The sequence below is a fragment of the Cavia porcellus genome, unplaced genomic scaffold (genome assembly GCF_034190915.1).
Source record: "Cavia porcellus strain 051 isolate PalLab524CR breed Dunkin Hartley unplaced genomic scaffold, mCavPor4.1 scaffold_17, whole genome shotgun sequence".
Classification (NCBI taxonomy): domain Eukaryota; kingdom Metazoa; phylum Chordata; class Mammalia; order Rodentia; family Caviidae; genus Cavia; species Cavia porcellus.
In genome coordinates, this window is record NW_026947500.1 from 73201378 (window position 1) to 73220927 (window position 19550).

The 19550-nt window shown below is 58.3% G+C and overlaps 1 protein-coding gene across 2 annotated transcripts; it reads left to right on the top strand.

Moving 5' to 3' along the window:
- Positions 1-10374: 10374 nt before the first annotated feature.
- Tle5 (TLE family member 5, transcriptional modulator) lies at positions 10375-17167 on the top strand. 2 transcript variants are annotated; one of them, XM_063228882.1, is made up of 7 exons: positions 10375-10555; positions 11502-11599; positions 13404-13467; positions 14297-14341; positions 14739-14801; positions 15837-15911; positions 16000-17167. In XM_063228882.1, the coding sequence occupies exons 1-7, from the start codon at positions 10529-10531 to the stop codon at positions 16219-16221; spliced, it is 594 nt and encodes a 197-aa protein (XP_063084952.1). In that variant the 5' UTR covers positions 10375-10528; the 3' UTR covers positions 16222-17167. The 2 variants fall into 2 exon arrangements, with proteins under 2 accessions (XP_063084952.1, XP_063084953.1); XM_063228883.1 differs by having other exon boundaries at positions 16003-17167.
- Positions 17168-19550: the final 2383 nt, after the last annotated feature.

A 19550-nucleotide genomic window follows, 5' to 3' on the forward strand; every position in this document is an offset into this window, starting at 1 on the left:
GAACAGGGCCCGGGCTGGGACACAGTCACACAGCTGTGACCTGGTCAGGCCCCTCAGCCTCTGCAGTGGCCTCATGTGGGTGCAGGGGGGCTGGGGCCCCTCTGAGGAACATTGGGGCATGGGTCTATGCAGCCTCAGTGGGACCCCCCCCCCGTTCCTGTGATGCTAAGGGGTCATCACCGGCCACAGGGCACTGATGCCAGGCTCTGTCTTGCCCCCAGTGCAAGGCTGTGGCCTCTGTCCAGAGCCGGATCGTCCTGCCTCAGCCTCTCGGTCCTGGGATGGCAGGTGTGTGTCCCTACACTCTGCCCCGTACCACCTTTTTTCCCCTAAATTGGTCTTTGTGAGACAGGGTCTCACTGTGCAACCCAGGCTGGCCTCAAACTCGCAGTGATCCTCCTGCCTCAGCCTCCCGAGTGCTGGGATTCCGTGCTTGCACCACCAAGCCTGGCCCCTTACTTCCTGATATCTGCAACCAGCAATAAAACGCACAGAGGTTACTGGCGCAGGTGCGGGGTCAATAAGGATGCCGGGCATTGTGTGCCAGAGGTGGTGACAGGCGTGCCCGTGTGTTGGGAGAGGAACAGGTCACCAGCCCTGAGCGCAGTGTCGGTGCCAGTCTCTGCCCCAACACGCGCGCACTAGGCTTGCGGCAGCAGGAGGAAGTGGACGCTGAGCTGGGCGTGGAGCCGTGGAGCACACACCCCTGATCCCCCTACTCCGGGAAATTCCAGCCCTGCCCGGGCCGCTTAGGGCAGGTGCACGACGCTGGGGAGACACTGCCCCCGTGTGGCTACTCTTGGGATCGCAGTCGTGGGGACGGCAGCCAGGTCCACGCAGCCCAGGCTCTGTTCCTCCGGCTGGGCGCTGCTGAATCCTTGAAGCTGAGCCAGGGCGGCTGGGGAAATGCAGTTCTCACTCCACTACGTTTTCATTACTTTTCGTGTAAAGAGAAATGTATACTAGAACACCGTGGCGCAAGCCTGTCATCCAAGCACTCGGGAGGCTGAGGCAGGTGGGTCATGAGTTCAAGCCTAGTCTAGGCCACTTAGTGACTTAGCAGGACTCTGCGTCAAAATAAAAAATAAAAAAAGAAGGGCTTGAGTTGCAGCTGAGTGCAAAGACCCTAAATACAATCTCCAGTACCACAATATCAATCAACAAACCAATAAACGCAAGTAGCCACGGGTGGTCCTCTGGTTCCCATGGCAACAGATGCAGGCATTCAGGCCACAGAAGCCCCACCCGAAGACCTAGGGAGGGTCAGCCCTAGGGCAGGGCGGCCATAGAGCCTTGGCTGCGACGTCCCAGCTCCCAGGGACACCAATTCACCGCAGGCTTCCTGCCTCAGCCTGCCAAGTGCTAGGAGTACAGTCCTGCGCCCCCCACGCCCCCGCTCTCAGCTCTGTCAGTTCCCTGCTGGGGGACTGAGAGTGGCGTCTCACCCTCGCTTCGTTTCTGGGTCTCCCTGGCTTCCTCCCGGATGTAGTCTGGGACCCAATTATAGAACCCATTCAGCTTGACCTATTGTGATAAAATAACATGGGATTGCAAGTGGGGGCCGCCAGAGTCAGCTCCTTCCTCTCTCCCCGTCCCATCACGAGTAGGGGGCGGCCTCACCCAGCCTTGATCACCTGCTGCCATCATTTGGGTCTGGAATGGCACCCAAAGGCTGCCCCTCCCGCCCCCTGCCACCGTGGAGCTGTGGAGCTTTTAAGAGGCGCAGCCTGGAGGGAGAGCTTTAGGCTTTTGAGGGGCGTGTCTTGGGAGCGTGTCCTAAGGGGCGTGTCTTAAAGGGGGCGTGTCCTGAAGAGGCTGTCTCGGCCCCACCCCTTCCTGTCTTCCCTTCTGCTCTTAGCCCTTGCTGCCCTGGAGGGCACCGTGACGTCCTGCCGAGTCCAGGGACAGGCTTGGCCTTGGATAGAACCTCCAAAAGCAGGAGCCAACATCAACCTTTTCTCTTTATAAGTGAGTTAGCCCGTGCGTTTTGTTTTAGTTACAGAACGGTGACCACATCCATCACCAAATCCCACCTCCAAGCCTCAGGCGTTTGTGCTACTGATGACTAAATTAGGGAGAAATTTGATATTGTGGTACTGGAGATTGACAGGCAGGCCGACAGGGCCGGGCTGGGAAGGAACCATTGCAAACCTGGGTGGGTCTGTATTCATTCATTGGAGGCCAGACCTTTCCCTCAATAAACACTTTTTGCTGTTTTTTGTTTGTTTGTCTTTTTGAGACGGGGTCTCGAAGTGCAATTCAGGCTGAGCTTGAGCTCACTTTGTAGTCCTGGCTGATCTCGAACTCATAAAGATCCTCCTGCCTCAGCCTCCTGAGTGCTGGGATGACAGGCAGGCGCCCCCACCCCTCGCAATATCTCCCACTCTTTTATATATATATATTTATATATATATATATATATATATATATATATATATCTCCCACTCTTTTTTTTTTTTTTTTTTTGTCTTTTTCATTTTTACCGGTACCGGGAATCGAACTCACGACCCACTCTTAACCTCTGTTATTTCTTAGAGTTCATTCTTGGTAGCTGGGGATATAGCTCAGCAGCACAGCTTCTGCCTGGCAAGCATGAGGTTGTGAGTTTGATTCCCAGTACCAAAAAAAGAATTTATTCTCGGGGTTGGGGATTTAGCTCAGCGGCATAAGCGCCTGCCTTGCAAGCAGGCAGTCGTGAGTTCGATTCCTGGTACCGATAAAAAGACAAAAAAAAAAAAAAAAAAGAATTTATTCTATCTTGGGGAGCATGAACTCGGCATGCTGGCCATCTACCATCTAGCAGGTTGGGAGCTACAATATTCCTTGTACATTATCTGGATTATTTGGAGGTCCTCTATCATCCCAATAACATTTGGGCTCCCATGTAGGAATGGGGGGGTTCAGTCTGCAGCTGGGTGTGGTGACGCACACCTGTCACCCCTAAATTCTGGAGATTGATGTAGGAGGATCCCAAGTTCAGGCCAGGTCTTTGCATTTTAGGAACTTAGCAAGACCCTGCCTCAAAATACAAAAGGCTTGGCAGTTTGCAAAGGCCCTGTTTACTCTCCAGTACCAAAACACCAACAAAAAACTACCAATGCCATTGTCTCCCCTGTGAGGCCCCTTAACCCTAATCACTTCCATAGAACCCACTCATCTGATGTCAGCCACAACCGGGCGTGGTGGCACACTTTTATCATCCCAGCACTCCGGAGGCTGAGGCAGGAGGATCACTGCAAGGTCAAGGCCAGCCTGGGCTAAAAAGTGAATTCAAGGCCAGCCTGAGCTGCATAGTGAAATCCCGTCTCAAACACACACACACACACACAGACACACACACACACACACACACAGCTAGGGCAGGAGGGCAGCCCCGCCTCTGGGCTCCCCACAGTCCCCAGAGGTCCCCCTGCGTCCCCACAGACACGCCCACCGGAGATGCCTCCTAATTACCGCCCAGCCCCGGGGATGCCTGGCCGGCTTTGAAAGGGTTTAAACACCCCAGGGGCGGCTCCCTGCCCAACAACACTGGGCTCCTCGGGGAGCCGCGGGAATCCAGGTGAAAATAGAAAGCACAGGAACAAAACACGCCTGTCCCCGGGGCGGGCGCTGCCCCAGCGTGGTGGCAGCAGAATGCTGGCGGTAAGCCAGGGCGGCGGGATCTCCGTGAGGCAGCCTGTCCCAGGGCCAACCCTAGAGGAGGAACTAATTTGTGACGGCTCCTGGCACACAGCAAGCAAGCACTGAGCTCACGTCGTGGTCGTGGTCGTGAGTTTTTTTTTTTTTTTTTGACACATGGTCTCACTATGTGGCCCAGGCTGACCCTGAATCTGCAGTGACCCTCCTGCCTCAGCCTCCCGAATTCTGGGATTACAGGCGTGCGCCACTGTGTCCACAGGACCACCACTGTCCCTCTTCCGGTGATCTGGTCACTCACAGACTCGATTTCATAGGTTTTGGATGGCACACGCAAGGTGCTTCATTCAGTCGCCTCGAAATGCGTGAGGCGGTGGTGAGGGGCGCTGGGTCCGCAGGGAAGAAACCTCCCAGGGCAGCAGTGCCCACCTGGGGCACCGAGGGCCGGCTTCCCCGCTGAGCACCACCAAGTGAGCTAACAGGCGGGCCACGGCCGGGTGCAGAGCCACACATCTGTCACCCCAGGTATTTGGGAGGCCGAGGCAGGAGGATTTCAATTCTCACACCAGCCTGGGCAATTTTTAGACATCTGTCTCAAAACCCGGAAAAGGGCTGGGGATGGAGCTCAGGGTGAAAGCCCTGGGTTCAATCCCCAGTGCCGGAAAAAATTTACACAGTGAAGTTGTTTTGTTGCTGTTGTTTATTTGTTTGTTTGTTTTGCAAGAGAGTCTCGCTATGCAGCCCAGGCTGGCCTCAAACTAAGAGCAATCCTCTTGCGTCAGCCTCGGGAGGGCTGCGATTACAGGCGTGTGGCACCAGGCCCGGCCCACTGTGAAGTGTTCAATGCTGCTTAGAACATCTGCATGCAGCTCCAGCTCCCATCCTGCATCCTTGCATCCTCGCCAGGACATCTGCGGTATCCCCAGCAACAGATATCCCCTCAATTTCCTTCTCCTATGGCCTGAAGCCAAAGGGCTCAATGAAGTCATGTGATTCAGTCCTAGCCAATCAATCATTCCCTTTTACCACTGACGCCATCAGTGACAGTCACGTGATCTGTCACTGGCCAATCAGCACAGTCCACGCAAGTTTGCAGTGCATCTTGATGTCACATGACCTAAGCCTAACCAATAGGAAGGAATTTCCCCCCCCCCCAAATGCGTGCGTACAAGGCATTGCTAAATGGGAAAATGAAACAAGAAAACCTCAGGGAATGGGGTCTGCTGACAGGGGTAACAGCTGCCCCAGGAATGAAGCCAGCACAGCAGACTAGTGTAGAGAGACACAGACTCTTGATTATAACTAGGAGCCCCTGGATCCAGCCATGCCTGAAGTTAGTTCTAACCTTCTGAATGTTCAGTGAAGCCCATAAACTTTTTTTTTTGAAGCCCATAAACTTAAGCCAGTTCTTTCTGCTGTCCTCACTTATGTCCAGAAATCCTGAATGAGATGAGAGACTCCTGCATGTAGCAAGATGGAGACAGGTACCAGGCTGGTGGTCCTACAATTTGGTGAGAAAGAACAGATTCTGGGATATTGGTGATCCTGGAATCACGAGGATTGTTGACTGCCTATTTGTGTCTGTTTGTGTAGTTATTTGAGGAAGCTCGGCTTCCAGCCTAGACTATAAGCCTGAGGCTGTTTAGATCGCTGAATCCTTGGCACCTAGACTTAGGTGAGGCACACAGGAGGTGCTCAATAAATGCGTGTGTGGCTGAGAGAAGGCAGATGACCCCTGTCATGCTTCCCTCTACATCACCTGGAATGTGTGGGTCCATTACCGGGTTGTGCCAGCCCAATGCATGCATGCCTATGGTCAGGCCAGGACCTTGACAAGCTGAGGCAAGATGATCTCAAGTTCAAGCCTAGACTGGGCTGCTCAGTGACTTAGGGAGACCCAGTCTCAAAATTAATAGACCTGGAGAACTCAGCACTCAGGGCTGAGGCAGGAGGATCGTTGAGAGTTTGAGACCAGCCTGGGCTACACAGTGAGCTCAAGGCCAGCCGGAACTGCACAGTGAGACCTCGCCTCAAAAAGACCAATAATAATAATAGGGCTGGAGATGTAGCTCAGTGTAAAGGGCCCAGGTTCGATCCCCCAGTACTGGAAAAGATAAACTGCCAGCTGTTATTCATTGCACAAATAGTGGCATCCTCTGAGCCCCCAGAAACTGGTTCCAGGTTCTTCCCCGAACCCCAGATCTGGTTGCTCTAGGCCGGCGCGGTGTATGTGCAGGACCTGTGCACAGCCACCCACAGACCCGAGAGCGCCCCTGGATGGCTGGGGATCCTTACCGCAGTAGAAATGCTGCGAAACTGGTTCTTAGCCTGCATTGTCTAGGGGACAGTGACGCTGAGTTTGTAATTGTTTAACAGCCAGGCCATTCTTTTCTATTTGTTTTTTTGGAGGCAAGGTTTAACTATGTAGTGCAGGCTGGCGTTGGACTCACTTACTGAAAATAAAGAAGTCATCACTCATTTCCTGTTTTACAGACTTTATAAAGTCACAGATTTTGGGGGTGAGGGTACCAGGGATAGAACACACAATCTCCCACTCGCCCAGTCATGCCCAGTCACGTGATTTAAATTTAACCAATAGTATTCAAACGATGGTGTTTGCAAGTCACATGATCCAAGACTGCCCAATCAGAAGTGATACTGACCAGACTGGGATTTAGGCCTGTCATGTGACACCATTTTGGCCAATCACAAGCACTGTACTCATTCCATTTGTGAATCTGGGATGTCATGAGCCAATCAAAACACTCGGGCCATAAAGATGGCGCCAGGGATGCCCAGAGCCTGTTGAGTACTGCATGCTAACTGCAAATGTCATTTAACTCTGTGGTGGTCCAGTGTCTCCTCTGGGACATTCATCATTAACTGCTCACTGCGCAGCCATATTAGACCTAACATGTAAACACATCAACACACCCCCCCCAGACAGATGTCCTAGGAAGCCCCGCCCCCTAGAAACATTTCTTTCTGGGGCCCCGGATTTAGCTCAGTGGCTGAAGCACTTGCCTGGTAAGTGTGAGGCCATGAGTTCCAGCGCTGGTGCAAAAAAAAAAAAAAAAAAAAGAACTAAGGATAGAACATAGGGGTGCTAACCCACTGACCTACATCCCCAGCTCTGTTCATTTTGTGACAGGGGGTCTCACTAAATTGCCCAAGCTGGGCTCAAGCTTGTAAGCATTCTCCTGCCTCAGCCTCCTGAGGGCTGGATTTATAGGCATGGGCCGCCACTATCCCCAGCTCAGTCTTGTTATTTAAATTTTTTCTTGGTAGTGGGGATCAGACACTTGTGCTTGCCAGGCAGGTACTTGTGCCGCTGAGCTATATCCCCCTTTTTAAGGTCTCACTATGCTGTGCAGGTTGGCCTTGCTCTCACTTATGTAGCCCAAGCTGGCCTGGAACTCATGGTGATCCTCCTGCCTCAGCCTCCCAGGTGCTGGGATGGATAGGTGTGCACCACCACCCCCAGCTTTATTTAAAATTTTTCTGTTTTGTTCATTGTGATTTTTTTTTAAACTAACTTCATTTTTTTATTTTAACTTTTTTTTTTTTTTTTTTTTTTTTTTTTTTTGGCTTTCATTTTGAGACAGGTCTCACTATGCAGTTCAGACTGCTCTTGGGCTCACTTTGTAGCCCAGGCTGGTCTCGAACTTGCAACGATCCTCCTGCCTCAGCCTCCTGGTGCTGGGATTACAGGCATGCTCCACTACACCTGGACATACAAACTTTAATTTCTTAAAATGTTACATTGTACAAATAAGAACCACAAAGAGCCAGTAGTTTACACTCACCAGGGACTCAGCTGCAGACGAGGGGTGACCACTTTCCTGGCTTGTGGAAGGCCCTGGGTTTCAGCCCAGCACTGACAAAAAGTAATAAAAATTAAAAATAAATTTAAAAGGAAACAATAAGTGTTGGTGAAAACGCAGACCCTGGATATTTCCTGGCCTGCTGCTAGGAACGTAGACTGGTTTGGTGCCTGGGGAACTCGGGCTGGTGGCTGTCACCGCGTGGCCCAGCACTGCCACACTTAGGGGTAGCCCAAGGAACCGGCCTGCCCGGCCACACACAGAGCCCCGTGCGGTACAGTGGCACAATTCAGATGAGGCAGCGGGCCTGATGGCGCCCACTGGGGAGGCCGAGGCAGGAGGACTGCAAGTTCGAGTCCAGCTTGGGTAACCTAGCAATTTAGCCAGAACTGGTCAGAAAATCAAACTTGGGCTGGGGATGGAGCTCGGTGCGAAGGCCCCGGCTTTCAATCCTCTGTGCCACCAACAGTGAGGACAGCGATATAAACAAATAGTCCAGGCTCTAACACCTCGAGAACGCTGCGCTCAGTGAGAGACGCGGAACCCAGAGAACAGAGCGGATGGGAAACGCCCAATGGAGTGACGTCAGAGACCGGAAGTGACGTCAAGGGTGCCAGGATGGGACACTGGGCTTCCCTGGGGCGAGGGGACATTCTGGGACCACGCAGACATGGTGACTGCACATTGCAAATGTATTAAATGTCTGTAATGATAAATTTTTCTTTCTCTTACCAGGGATCAAACTCACAACTTTGTGCTTGCCAGACAGGTGATGTGCCCAGGAGCAAATTTTGTTTTGGGTATTATTTTTTTCTTTTTGAGACAGGGCCTGGAACTCTTGGTGATCCTCCTGCCTCAGCCTCTCAAGTCTTGGAATGACAAGTAGGGCCAGCAACACCCAGCCTATGTCTGTTTTTTTTTTTTTTTTTTTTTTGGTATCCTGGCTCTGGAACACTATTTTAATGCAGTGTATTTTTTATTATGGTTAAAATACCCAAAACATGGCAGGACATGGTAGTGCATGCCTGTAATCTCAGCACTTGGGAGGCTGAGGCAGGAGGATCACCTGGAACTCGAGACTGGCCTCAGGATATAGCTAGGGTTGAATCCTCTGGATTTTATCCTGAGTGCCATAAAAATAAGTAAAATACAACAAATATTAAAGTATACAGCAATCTCGGTTCTCCAGAGAAACATTTTTATTTTAATTTATTTTGGGGATTTTGAGATAGGGTATCCCCGTGTAGCTCAGACTGCCCTGTACCTGTGGAGCTCTCACTGCCTCAGCCCCTTGAGTACCAGGATGATAGATGTGCATCACCATGCCTGGCTTTTGTTTTCTGAGACAAGGTCTTACTATGTAGGTTGAATTTGAACTCCTTGTCTCCCTGCACTCTGGGATGCTCTACGCCAAGGCGGGTGACTCTGACCCCCGGAGCCCAGGGACGTCCCTTAGCACCCTGCAGTGCCCACAGAGTGGTCTGGACCCAGAAGCAACCAACAAGGCGCCCTGGCACCCCCATGGCTCCCGCCTGCCCTCCAGACACTCCCAGGCCCTTGGCCGGGCAGTGCTCTGGGCTCCTGGCCTCTCCAGCCGGTGACCCCACCCTGCCAGGCCTTGTGATCAAGGCCCAGGCACGGTGCCTGCTTCCATCCCAGCTCTGCTGCTTCGTACTGTGACTTTGGCCAAGGCAGTTCACTTCGCCCGTGCCTCAGTTTCTCCACCTCTCAGACAGCTGAGTGGGGTGTTCCCAAGGGTCCTGGTGTTGCAAAAACACATACAGGGCTGCCGGTTTATTAGTAACAGCTTGCATTGCAAGTCTGGGCTCCTCACCCAACAAACCAAACCAAAACACTGTGGTGTCTGGTGGATGCCTGTCATCAAAGCTATTATAGGGAGGTTGAGGCAGGAGTGCAAATTTGAGCCCAGCCTAATCAAGTCAGCAACGTAGAGAGACCCCGTCTCAAAATAAATGGTCAAAAGGGCCAAGACACAGCTCAGGGTAGAGGCCCTGGGTTGCACCCTCAGCAAGGCACAAATGAAAACTGAAAAGCCTTTGCAGGGCCCAATGCAAAGTGAAACCACGGAGGCCTCTAGCTCAAAAATGACTTAAGGATTTTAAAATATAAGAGCAGGGGCTGGGGATTTGCCTCAGGAGCATAAGTGCCTGCCTTGCAAGCGCGCAGTCCTGAGTTTGATCCCCACTACCAATAAAAATAAATAAGTAAATAAATAATAAAATAGAAGAGCAGAGCATTAACTTAGAGGCTGCTGGGCCAACCTCGAAGCAGTAGGGTCTGCCCTCTCCTGCTCCCAGAATTCCTTGTGCCAGGCAGAGCCCTACCCCAGGGCCTTTGCACTGGCATTCACCCTAGGAAATCCACTGCCTTCCCCTCCCCCATTTGTTTTCCTCCATAACTGTTGGCATCATCGGAGCCATCTGGGATCTGGCCGGGCAGTGACTGTCCCCCCCCCCACATTGACACACACAGGGGTCCAGCACACAGTAGGCACTCAGTGCGCGCCCAGGGAAGGGGTCACGGTGCACGCAGGCCGCCCAGCAGAGGAAACGGAGGCCGGGCGCGGAGCAGACAGCCGCCAAGGTCACCCACGAGGGCGCCGGTGGCACGGGGCCAGCTCGCCATGACAGCGCCCGCGCTTTCAAGCCCGGCAGCTGCAGCCGGGCCGCCGCTCGGCCGGATGGGGAAACCGAGGCCGGCCGGCGCCCCTCCCCCGCCGGGTGGGGGCGGGGCGGCCCAAGGTCACCCGGCGGCGGCGGCGGCTCCCCGGGCGCGCGCTCCCCTCGGCGGCGGCGGCGCGCGGGGCTCGGCGGGGGCGGCGGCAGGTGGAGCCGAGCGAGCAGCAGCAGCAGCAGCAGCCGCCTCAGCCAGCCGCGGCCCCGCCGGCGCCGCCGCCATTAGACAAAAGGAGGAGCGGGCGGCGGGCGGGGCGCAGGAAGCGGGGGCCGCGGCGGGCGCGGGGCGCGGCGGCGGGACAAAGGCGCGGCCGCCCGGCGCCCCCAGCAGCCCGAGCCGGGGCGCAGCCCGCGCCCCCCGCCGCGACTGACATGATGTTCCCACAAAGCAGGCATTCGGTAAGCGGGCCCTGCACCCCGAATCCCGCTCCGGGCCCTGCACCCCGCGCCCCGCTCCCGGCCCCGCACCCCGAACCCCGCTCCGGGCCCCGCGCCCCGAACCCCGCTCCGGGCCCCGCACCCCGCGCCCCGCTCCCGGCCCTGCACCCCGAACCCTGCACCCCGCGCCCCCCAGCTCCAGGCCCGGCTCCCGCGAACTCGAGGCCCCCGTGCTGCCCCCCCCACCGCGCAGCCCGCCCCGCACCCACCGAGGCCCGCACCCCAGGGGCCCCCCAAACTCCCAGGCCCGGGCTCCGGCTCGGGCCCAGCGCAGACCCCCCCAGTCCCCAGGGCCCCCCCCAGCGCCCAGAGCCTGCGCCTCCCCAGCTCCCGCCGGGCGTCCCCCACCGAGCCGGGCCTCAGGCGGCCTTGGCCGCGGGTCCGGGGCGCTCCGGGCACCCCGCCAGGCACCTCCCGCTGGAGGCTGCTGCGGGGCTCTGCAGTAGCGGGTGGGGAGACGGAGCCGAGGTGCACCCCTCCCGGAAGGAGGAAGGGTGCAGCGATCTGGAGGCCCCCCGGGAGAGTTGGGGCGCTGAGCGAGGCCCCTTCTCCAAGGGGATCTCGATTCTCCCCCGACTGTGGAGGGGATCCCTTCCGGCACCCTCCTCCCCGCCAGGGGCAACTGGGCGCTGCCATATGCACCCCAGGCGCTTCGGTAGAGGGCGCACCCTGCCCCCCAAGGGCGGCCTTAAAGTGCACCCCACGGCCTGGGGGGGGCGCAGCGGAGGAGGAGCCCTGCGCGGCGCCCCCACCCGGGTTCCTGTAGAGGCGGGGGCAGGAAGCAAGGCGGGGGCGCGCGGGGGAGGGGGCCAGTAAACAGGGCCCAGGAAGTGGGGCGCGGCAGGGGGGCGGGCCCAGCGGGGAGGGCGGTGCGTGACCCCGGCCACCGCCCCCTCCCCACGCGCAGGGCTCCTCGCACCTCCCCCAGCAGCTCAAATTCACCACCTCGGACTCCTGCGACCGCATCAAAGATGAGTTCCAGCTCCTGCAGGCCCAGTACCACAGGTGAGGGGGACTGGGGGGTACTGGGGCGCCTGCGCACGCGGAGAGCACGGCACGGTGTGCAGCCAGACCTCCCGCAGCGCAGCCCCATTTCCCACAGATGGGAAAATCGAGGCGCCGCAATGTGAATTTACTCAAAGGCCAGGCAGGCCTGAGGGGCCTCAGAGCCTCCAGGTTCTGAGCATCCATTGCAGGAAAGTCTTCTAAAGCTGTGGGGTTTGGGCAAGGACCCCCATCATCCTGTCTGGAAGGAAGATGGTCTGCTCCCTGGGCATCTGGTGTTTCTTTTTCTTTTTTTTTTTTTGGTTTGGAGGCAGGGTCTCACTGTGCAGTGCAAGCTGGCCTGCAACTCACAGCGCTCCTCCTGCCTCAGCCTCCCCGGGGCTGGGATGACAGGTGTGTGCCGCCACCCCCCCCCAGGGTGCGGGGAGCCAAGGCCACTAGCCTCAGGCCTTTGGGGCGGGTTCACGCAGGTACCTCAAAAGTGTTCTCTAAGGATCTGGGTTTTTGTCAGGAAGAAAGCGAGTGTTTCTTTTTGTGCAAACGTGACCTCCGGGTGTTTCCTGAAGGTGAGGGGTGGAACCTATGCCCTCGGGCCTCTCACCTGTCGGCCACTAAGAATATTTTGTTTTTGTTTTTTATCGGTACCAGGGATCAAACTCACAACTGCCTGCTTGCAAGGCAGGTGCTTATGCCGCTGAGCTAAATCCCCAGCCCCAATATTTTGTACTTATTTATTTTTCCCGTGCTGGGGATGAGCCCAGCGCCCTTCCCAGACTAGGCAAGCGCCCCACCAAGCCGGACCCCATCTTTATTTGTTCTTTTCAGACAGGGACTTAAGTCAGTTGTTTGGGGAGCTGGGCTTGAACTCTTCTGCCTCAACCTCCCAGGTAGCTGAGATGACAGGCATGGGCTACTTCGTTATGGCGCACATTTTAAAGAGAGGGAAACTGAGGCACCGCTCTGCACCTTGGTATGCAGATTGGGGGCCTTGCCTGGCGGCCCCGTGTACCTCCCGTTGAGCCCCCTAGAGCTGCTGACTGCAGAGGTCAGATTGTGCCGCAGGACCCTGTGACCTCCGGGGGACCGGACACCCTTTCTGAGCTTTGGGGTCTTCACCTACTGACTTTAGAGTTCTCACTGTGCAGAACGTGGGTCCTAAATGTTGGGGACTAACTCAAGACCAGCTAGAAGTTAACAGGCCAGAAATCCAGGGCTGGGGTGAAATTGCCAGCCCCCCACCCCTGAACTGCAACCCTGTCTTCTTTTGGGGGGGGAGGGGCTTTTTGAGACCCGGTCTCACTATGCAGCTCAGGCTGGCCTTGAGCTCACTGTGCAGCCTCCTGCCTCAGCCTCCCAAGTGCTGGGGTCGCGGGCTCTGGGAGGCTAGTACTTACCAAAGGAGCCAGCGGGGGCCCAAAGAGATTGAAGAATCACCCTAGAGTCACATAACGTAGAAGAGGCTGAGACAGGAGGGTCCCCAAGTTCAGATTCAGTTTGGACTACTTAGCAGTTTAACTTGGAGACAGAGCCTCACAAGTGTTGTCCAGCCTGGGCTCAAACTGGAGATCGTCCCGCCTCGGCCTCCTAAGTTGGACCTGGTGGTTTTTAGCGTCTGTTTGCTTTTCTGCCATCCGATCTGTACAGCTGGGGAGACTGTACAGTTAGGGAGACTGAGGCACCCGACGCCACCAGAGAGAACCGCACAGAACCCCCTCAGTTTGGTCCCCAGTGGTTAGGGTGCAGGGTGGGGGGACACACACCGGGTGGCCACTGCCACCAAGTTTCTCCGGCTCTGTGCCCGCAGCCTGAAGCTGGAGTGTGACAAACTGGCTAGCGAGAAGTCGGAGATGCAGCGGCACTACGTCATGGTGAGGGCCTGGCCTGGCCTGGGGGGGACGCTGGACCTGCGCTGCCCGCCGGGGGAGGCCCAGGTGCCAAGCCGCCGCCCCCAGCCCCAGGGCCCGCCGTCCTTGGCAGCGGCCGGCGGAGGGGGAGGTGCCCCGGGGACTGACGCTGACGTCTGCCTCCGCCCCCTCCGCGCGCCTTAACCCCTCCGCGCCCGGGCCCGGAGCTGCGGCTGCCCCTGCCACCTCGGCGGGCCTGACCCCGTGTCGTCCTGTCTGTCCACACTGCTGGACCCAAACCCGCTTGCGTCCATACCCCTGTATCCTCCAAAGCAGGAGGGCCAGGGGCTCATTTACCTTGCAGGCTGCGGGAGAGGCGGGGCCAGGCACCGAGAGGGGCTCTGAGGGAAGCTGGGTGGGCTGCGTGGGACACAGCGGCTGGGGCCTTGAAGAATGCTTAGGAGCCTACTGGACAGAGGTTGGGAAAATTAACCAAAAGCCCAGCCAAACCCACAAACTTGGCTCTCTTAAGGGCAGTAGGGAGCCACGAGAGGGTTTAAGAGCCCAGGAGGGGGCAGGGTCGGCTCTGGGGCTTGACTAGAGAGGGCAGCCCGGCCCCAGAAGCTAACCCGGCAGGCTGTGTTTACCCTGGATTATTTATACCGGGGAGGCCGCCTGCCCCAGAGCCCGGGCCACCCGCAGACAGGACGTGGAAAGATAAAAGATTGAGGCCTGGAATGCGTGGGGGAGGGGCGGCGCCGGCCCAGCCCCGCGTGGGGCACGGCCACAGCCCCCACCTGCTGCCTTGGCCCTGACCCCGGTCCCACCCCAGTCCCCCTTCTCCCCCTCGCAGTACTATGAGATGTCCTACGGCCTGAACATCGAGATGCACAAGCAGGTAGGGGCCCCTCTCCTGCACCCCGCCCCCTCCCCTCTTTTTGGATCCTTTTGCCCCCCTGAGGCTGGAACCCCGGTACCCCAGTATGGCGCCCTCTCTGGTGCTTTTTACTTCCTGTTTGGAAAACCGGAAGTTCTTACCCCGTGGTTCAGTTGCCCAGGCTGGGTTGAAACTTGAGAGCCTCCTGCCTCAGCCTCTCCTGTCCAAACCCTTTCTGTTTTGGGCTGCCCCCGGGGTTTTTTCTTTGCACAGGCTGGAGGGTGGAGGGGCCCCACCCCTCCCTGCCCCCCCAGCTCCTCTCTGGCCCTCTGGCCTGGCATTCAGCCTCCAGGGCACCAGAGACCGCTGCCCTGGCCCTGCTGTCCCTCCCGTCCCCTCATGGCCACTCTCCCTGCAGGCTGAGATCGTCAAGAGGCTGAACGGCATCTGCGCCCAGGTCCTGCCCTACCTCTCCCAGGAGGTGAGCACCCAGGGGCGGCCTTGGCGGCAGGCTAGATGGGCCCACGGGGATTTCACAGCCACCGGGTGGCACCAGGGCTCCATCCCAGACCTCAGCACCGCAGACGGGACCCGGGCCCTGCACTGAGCTCTCCCCCAGCCCCTTTTTATTTTCCTTACTAAACTGCCCTGGTTAGCCTCGAACTTGAAAAATTCCTGCCTCAGCCTCCATAATAGCTAGATCAGTCATCAGACACTGCAGCTGGTTTCCTCCTTCAGCCGCGGTCCATCTTGGGAACTGCCCAAGGCCAGCTCTAGAAGGACAGGAGGACAGCTCCAGACAATAGAGGCCACTTGGAGCCCTTCACATCTGGACTCTTAGGCTTTCCTTTCACAGAGGGGGCCCCTGGTAGACAAGGCAAAAAGAGAAATTGGTGGGTCAGAGTGGAATTCCGTGTCAACAGAGCCAGACTTCCAGGCAGGCCTGGGAGGAGATTCCCCAAACCTAGATACATATCGCAGTGCTTAGGAAGTCCTTGCAGCCCTCCCCAGCCGTGGAGGGAGAGGGACTTAGATTGACAGCTCTCCAAGTTCTCTGAGCTGTTAGCGTCAGGGAAGATGTGGTTCCGCACGCCTGTCCTCCCAGCTGTTAAGGAGGCTGAGGCAGGAGGATTGCTGTGAGTTTGAGGCCAGCCTGGACTACAAATTAAGCTCAAGGCCAGCCTGAACTGCATGGGAGACTCCATCTCAAAAAAAAAAAAAAAAAAAAAAAAAAATTTAAAGGGCTGCAGCTCAAGGGAAAAAGATAAAGACTTCCTGGTTGGTATAGTGGGTCAGGTTGGCCACTGCACAAATCCTCCAGCTTTGAGCACAGCGCCCAGGGCTTTGATCGTGACCCAGGTTCCTCTCGGGTGCTTCAAAGGCCTTTATCCCAGTCCCCTGGCCCCGACCGCTGGAGGGTTTTCAGTGAAGCCCCAGTGCCTTCTGGGCCCTGTGCTGAGCTGTGGTTGGGGTGGGGGTTCCCTGATGGCCGTTTGTCGCCCTCACGCCCACCCAGCACCAGCAGCAGGTCCTGGGGGCCATCGAGCGGGCCAAGCAGGTCACCGCCCCAGAGCTGAACTCCATCATCCGGGTAGGTGCCGGCCGGCTGGCGGGGCGGCGGGGACCCCGAGGACTGTGGGCCGGTGGGCAGCCGTGACCCGCCCCTCTGTGCCCCGCAGCAGCAGCTCCAAGCCCACCAGCTGTCCCAGCTGCAGGCGCTGGCGCTGCCCCTGACGCCCCTGCCCGTGGGGCTGCAGCCGCCGTCGCTGCCGGCCGTGAGCGCGGGCACCGGGCTGCTGTCGCTGTCCGCGCTGGGCTCCCAGGCCCACCTGTCCAAGGAGGACAAGAACGGCCACGACGGCGACACCCACCAGGAGGACGACGGCGAGAAGTCCGATTAGCCGGTGGTGGGGCAGAGGCTGCTGCGGGCCGCTGCGGTGGCGGCCGGGGGATGGGGAGGGCGGGAGGGGAAACTGAGGCACAGAGCGACAGGAATGCAGAACGCCAGACAGCTTAGCTCGGGACCGGCGACACTCACGGTATTTATGGTCAGCGCTGCTGCCGCCGGCCGCTTGTTAGCCACCCCTAGATTTCTCCTGCCCCCTCCAGCCACTCCGGCTCCCCCACTTTTCTCCCCACTCCCTTGTGGCAAACTGAGGACCGACCGGCATCTTTGGGGGGACCAGAACCCGCCCCGCAGGGAGCAGAGCAAAACCTCTAGGACCCCAGCACCCCACGCACCCCATCGCACACGTCTGTCGGTTAGTCTGTCCTCTCGCTGGGCCCCCTTGGGACAGCGCTGCAGCGGCCACCCTGGCATTGCATGTACTCAATGCTAACAGCCCCTCCCCGCCTGGGCGCCCCGAATTGGCCCCTGCCCCCCCCCACCACCTCTGCCCCTCGCCTGCTGCTGTAGCCGGAGCGGCCCCCAGCCCAGCTCTGGGAGGCTGAGGCGGGAGGGTCTGGAGGTGCAGCCCAATCTGGGCAGCCTGAGCGACTCAGGTGGGAGCCTGCGTCAAAATAGGAACTACGGGGCCCGGGTTCGATCCCCAGGGCTGACCGAAGGGAAGCACGTCCCGCCGGGACCAGCAGGGTGGGGGCAGCGCCCTGGGGTTTCCTTCCCCTTCCCCAATAAAGATGAGGGTACTGAAGTTGTCTTGGTGGTTCTTATTTTGGTTTTTCTGTAACGCTAGCCTGACTTCTAAGAAAGGAGACCCTAAAAATCAAATGGAGCCCCCGCGCCAGCTGTGTCTGGTCAACCTCGGTGCTGTCCGTCTGTCTGGCTCTGGGGAGGGAAGCGTGGAGGGCGGGCTAGCTGTGCCTTTCAAATAAAGACGTGAGAAGGTTGGTGGCTGTGTCCGGGCCTTTGTGTTGAGGGGGGTGGGGCAGGGCGCCCCATCCTGTCACCCCCCCCCCAGGTCCCAGGACACCCCGTGGGCCTGCTGGTGCCCGGGCCTGCACCCTGAGCTGTGTCCCAGCCACATGTCCCGCTGAGTTGCGCAGGCTGACCATCTGGAGAGTCTCCTGCCTCAGCCTCCAGGGCAGCCAGCTGGGATCACAGGCGTGTGCCATGCACCTGGTTTAGCCGAGGGGTTCGGACCTCCAGGGTAGAGGGACTCCAGCAAAGTGGCACTTTGTGGGCCACCAGTGATGTTCTTAAAAACACTCGGCTGGGCGTGGTGTCACCTGCCTATGACTGGGAGGCTGAGGCAGGAGAATCCCTGCAGGTTTGAGGGCAGCCTGGGCTACATAGTCCCTGTTAAAAAAAAAAAAGACCCTCCCTAGCCGTGCCTCAGTTTCTCCCCTAGAAAGACCTGCAGGTTCCCCCCTGCTTCAGCCAAGCTGGGTTACATCCTGGTGACGGCAGCCTTGTCAGAGTGGGACTTGGCTCAAGGGGACCTCGGGGTGCCCCCAGCAGTGGAGCCAGAACAACAAACCCAGGGCAGGGCCATGTGGGTCCCGGCCTCTGTCCCCAAGGGGAGGATGGCTCCAGCATGCACCCATCACCCCAGCGCTCTGGGAGGCTGAGGCAGGAGGATCCCAAGTTCAGGCCCACCCTGAGCCATTTGGAGATCGCATCTCAGGATTTAAAAGCCTGGTGAGCCCCGGGCCCACCCCATAGAGAGCCGGGCAGCTGGGCAGAGCCTCCGGTGGGGGCACGGCAGCCGGGCAGGCTGGGCCTCTGACCCCTGGCAGCCTCAGGTGGGTGAAGTCACCTCCCTGCGGTCTCCCCTGTCCAAGCTGCTGGCAACCTCGGCTAATTGATCGGCTAATGGGCCCCGAGCTGGGGCCTAATGAGGCAGGCAGGGGAGGGAGGGGGCGGGGCGGTGACCTCAGCTCCCACCCGCCTGGCCCGGGGCGGAGGGCACAGCGGTGACCGCAGCCAGTGACCCTTTCTGACCACCTCATTCTCAAGACTCCGTGGCACAGGACAGTTATCCCAGCACTCGGAGGCTGAGGCAGGAGGGTCCAGGGTCAAGCCTGGTCAGGGCAACTTGGTGACCCTCGGTAACCAAAAGGGGACCCTTTCTCAAAAACAAAAAAACAAAAGCCCCTGCCCCTCTGGGCAGTCTGCTGGCCAGGCCCTCAGGGACTTCCCAGAAGGGGTTTGAAGGGGGATCAAGTGAACACTGGCCACTCAGCCCTAGGAGGACCTGAGGACCTTGGTTCTTCTGTGGTGCCTCAGTTTCCCCACCCACACAGTTGCCATGCTGTCCTCAGTGCCCAGGGCCAGCCTGCAGCGCCCCAGCGCAATGACTGGGGCACACGCAGCTGTCTCCCCAGGGCTCGGGAGGCTGAGGCAGGAGGATCACCCCGAGGTCACGGCCAGCCTGGGCTGCACAGTGTGACGCTGTCTCCGAGATGCCAAGGGACTTGGCCCAGCTCACACAGCCAAGGCGACTGGACATTCAGTATCTTGGCCACTTGGCCGGTGAGACAGCCGGTCAGCGCCAGCACGGGACGCTGCCAGGGCCCCGGGGGAGCTGGGGCACCCACAGCCGTGGCAGGTGCTAACCAGGGGCATCGCTCCTGGATATTCTGGGGCTTTTGAGGGGACACAAAGGTGAGGACCAGGCGGGAGAGGAGACTGAGGCAGAGGCCCCGGGGGGAGCGGGCCTTTGTGACAGGGAGGGGCTTTCTGATAAAGCCTGAAAACCACCCAGACACTCAGGAGGCTGAGGCAGCAGGGTCTTGAGTTCAAGGCCGGCCTGGGCACCCTGCCGGGGGAGCCACAGGGCCCCGCCTGGCTGAGGATGGCACGGGCCTCCCCCCGGGGTCCCTTGGTGACCCGCCCAGCAAGGTCCTTTCACGGCAGGATACGGGGCGTCCCGGGGGTCTGCTGTGTGCCAGGCTGCAGCTGGGCACCAGGGACCCACCCCACTGCCCGCACCCAGAGCCCAGGCCGGCGGGGAGAACAGATACATTAAGACAGAGGACAAAGCCCTTCATGACAGTACTCGGGGAGGCTGAGGCAGGGAGCTCACCCCACACCATCCAGGCTCAGGAAGGGATTATAAAACTCAGTGGGACAGGTTTCCATGGAGACCTAGCTAGCATCCTGGCCAATATGCTGGCTGACCTGTCTCCCTCGACACTCCCCCCCCTCCCAATCTCCGGTGAACACAGTGTAGCCACTCCATGTTGGGCCTGGCAGGTATACAGCAGTGTGGAGTATGACCCAGTCCCGGAAGTGTACTTCTGAGGCGACGGAGGTGCAAAGGCCCTGCGC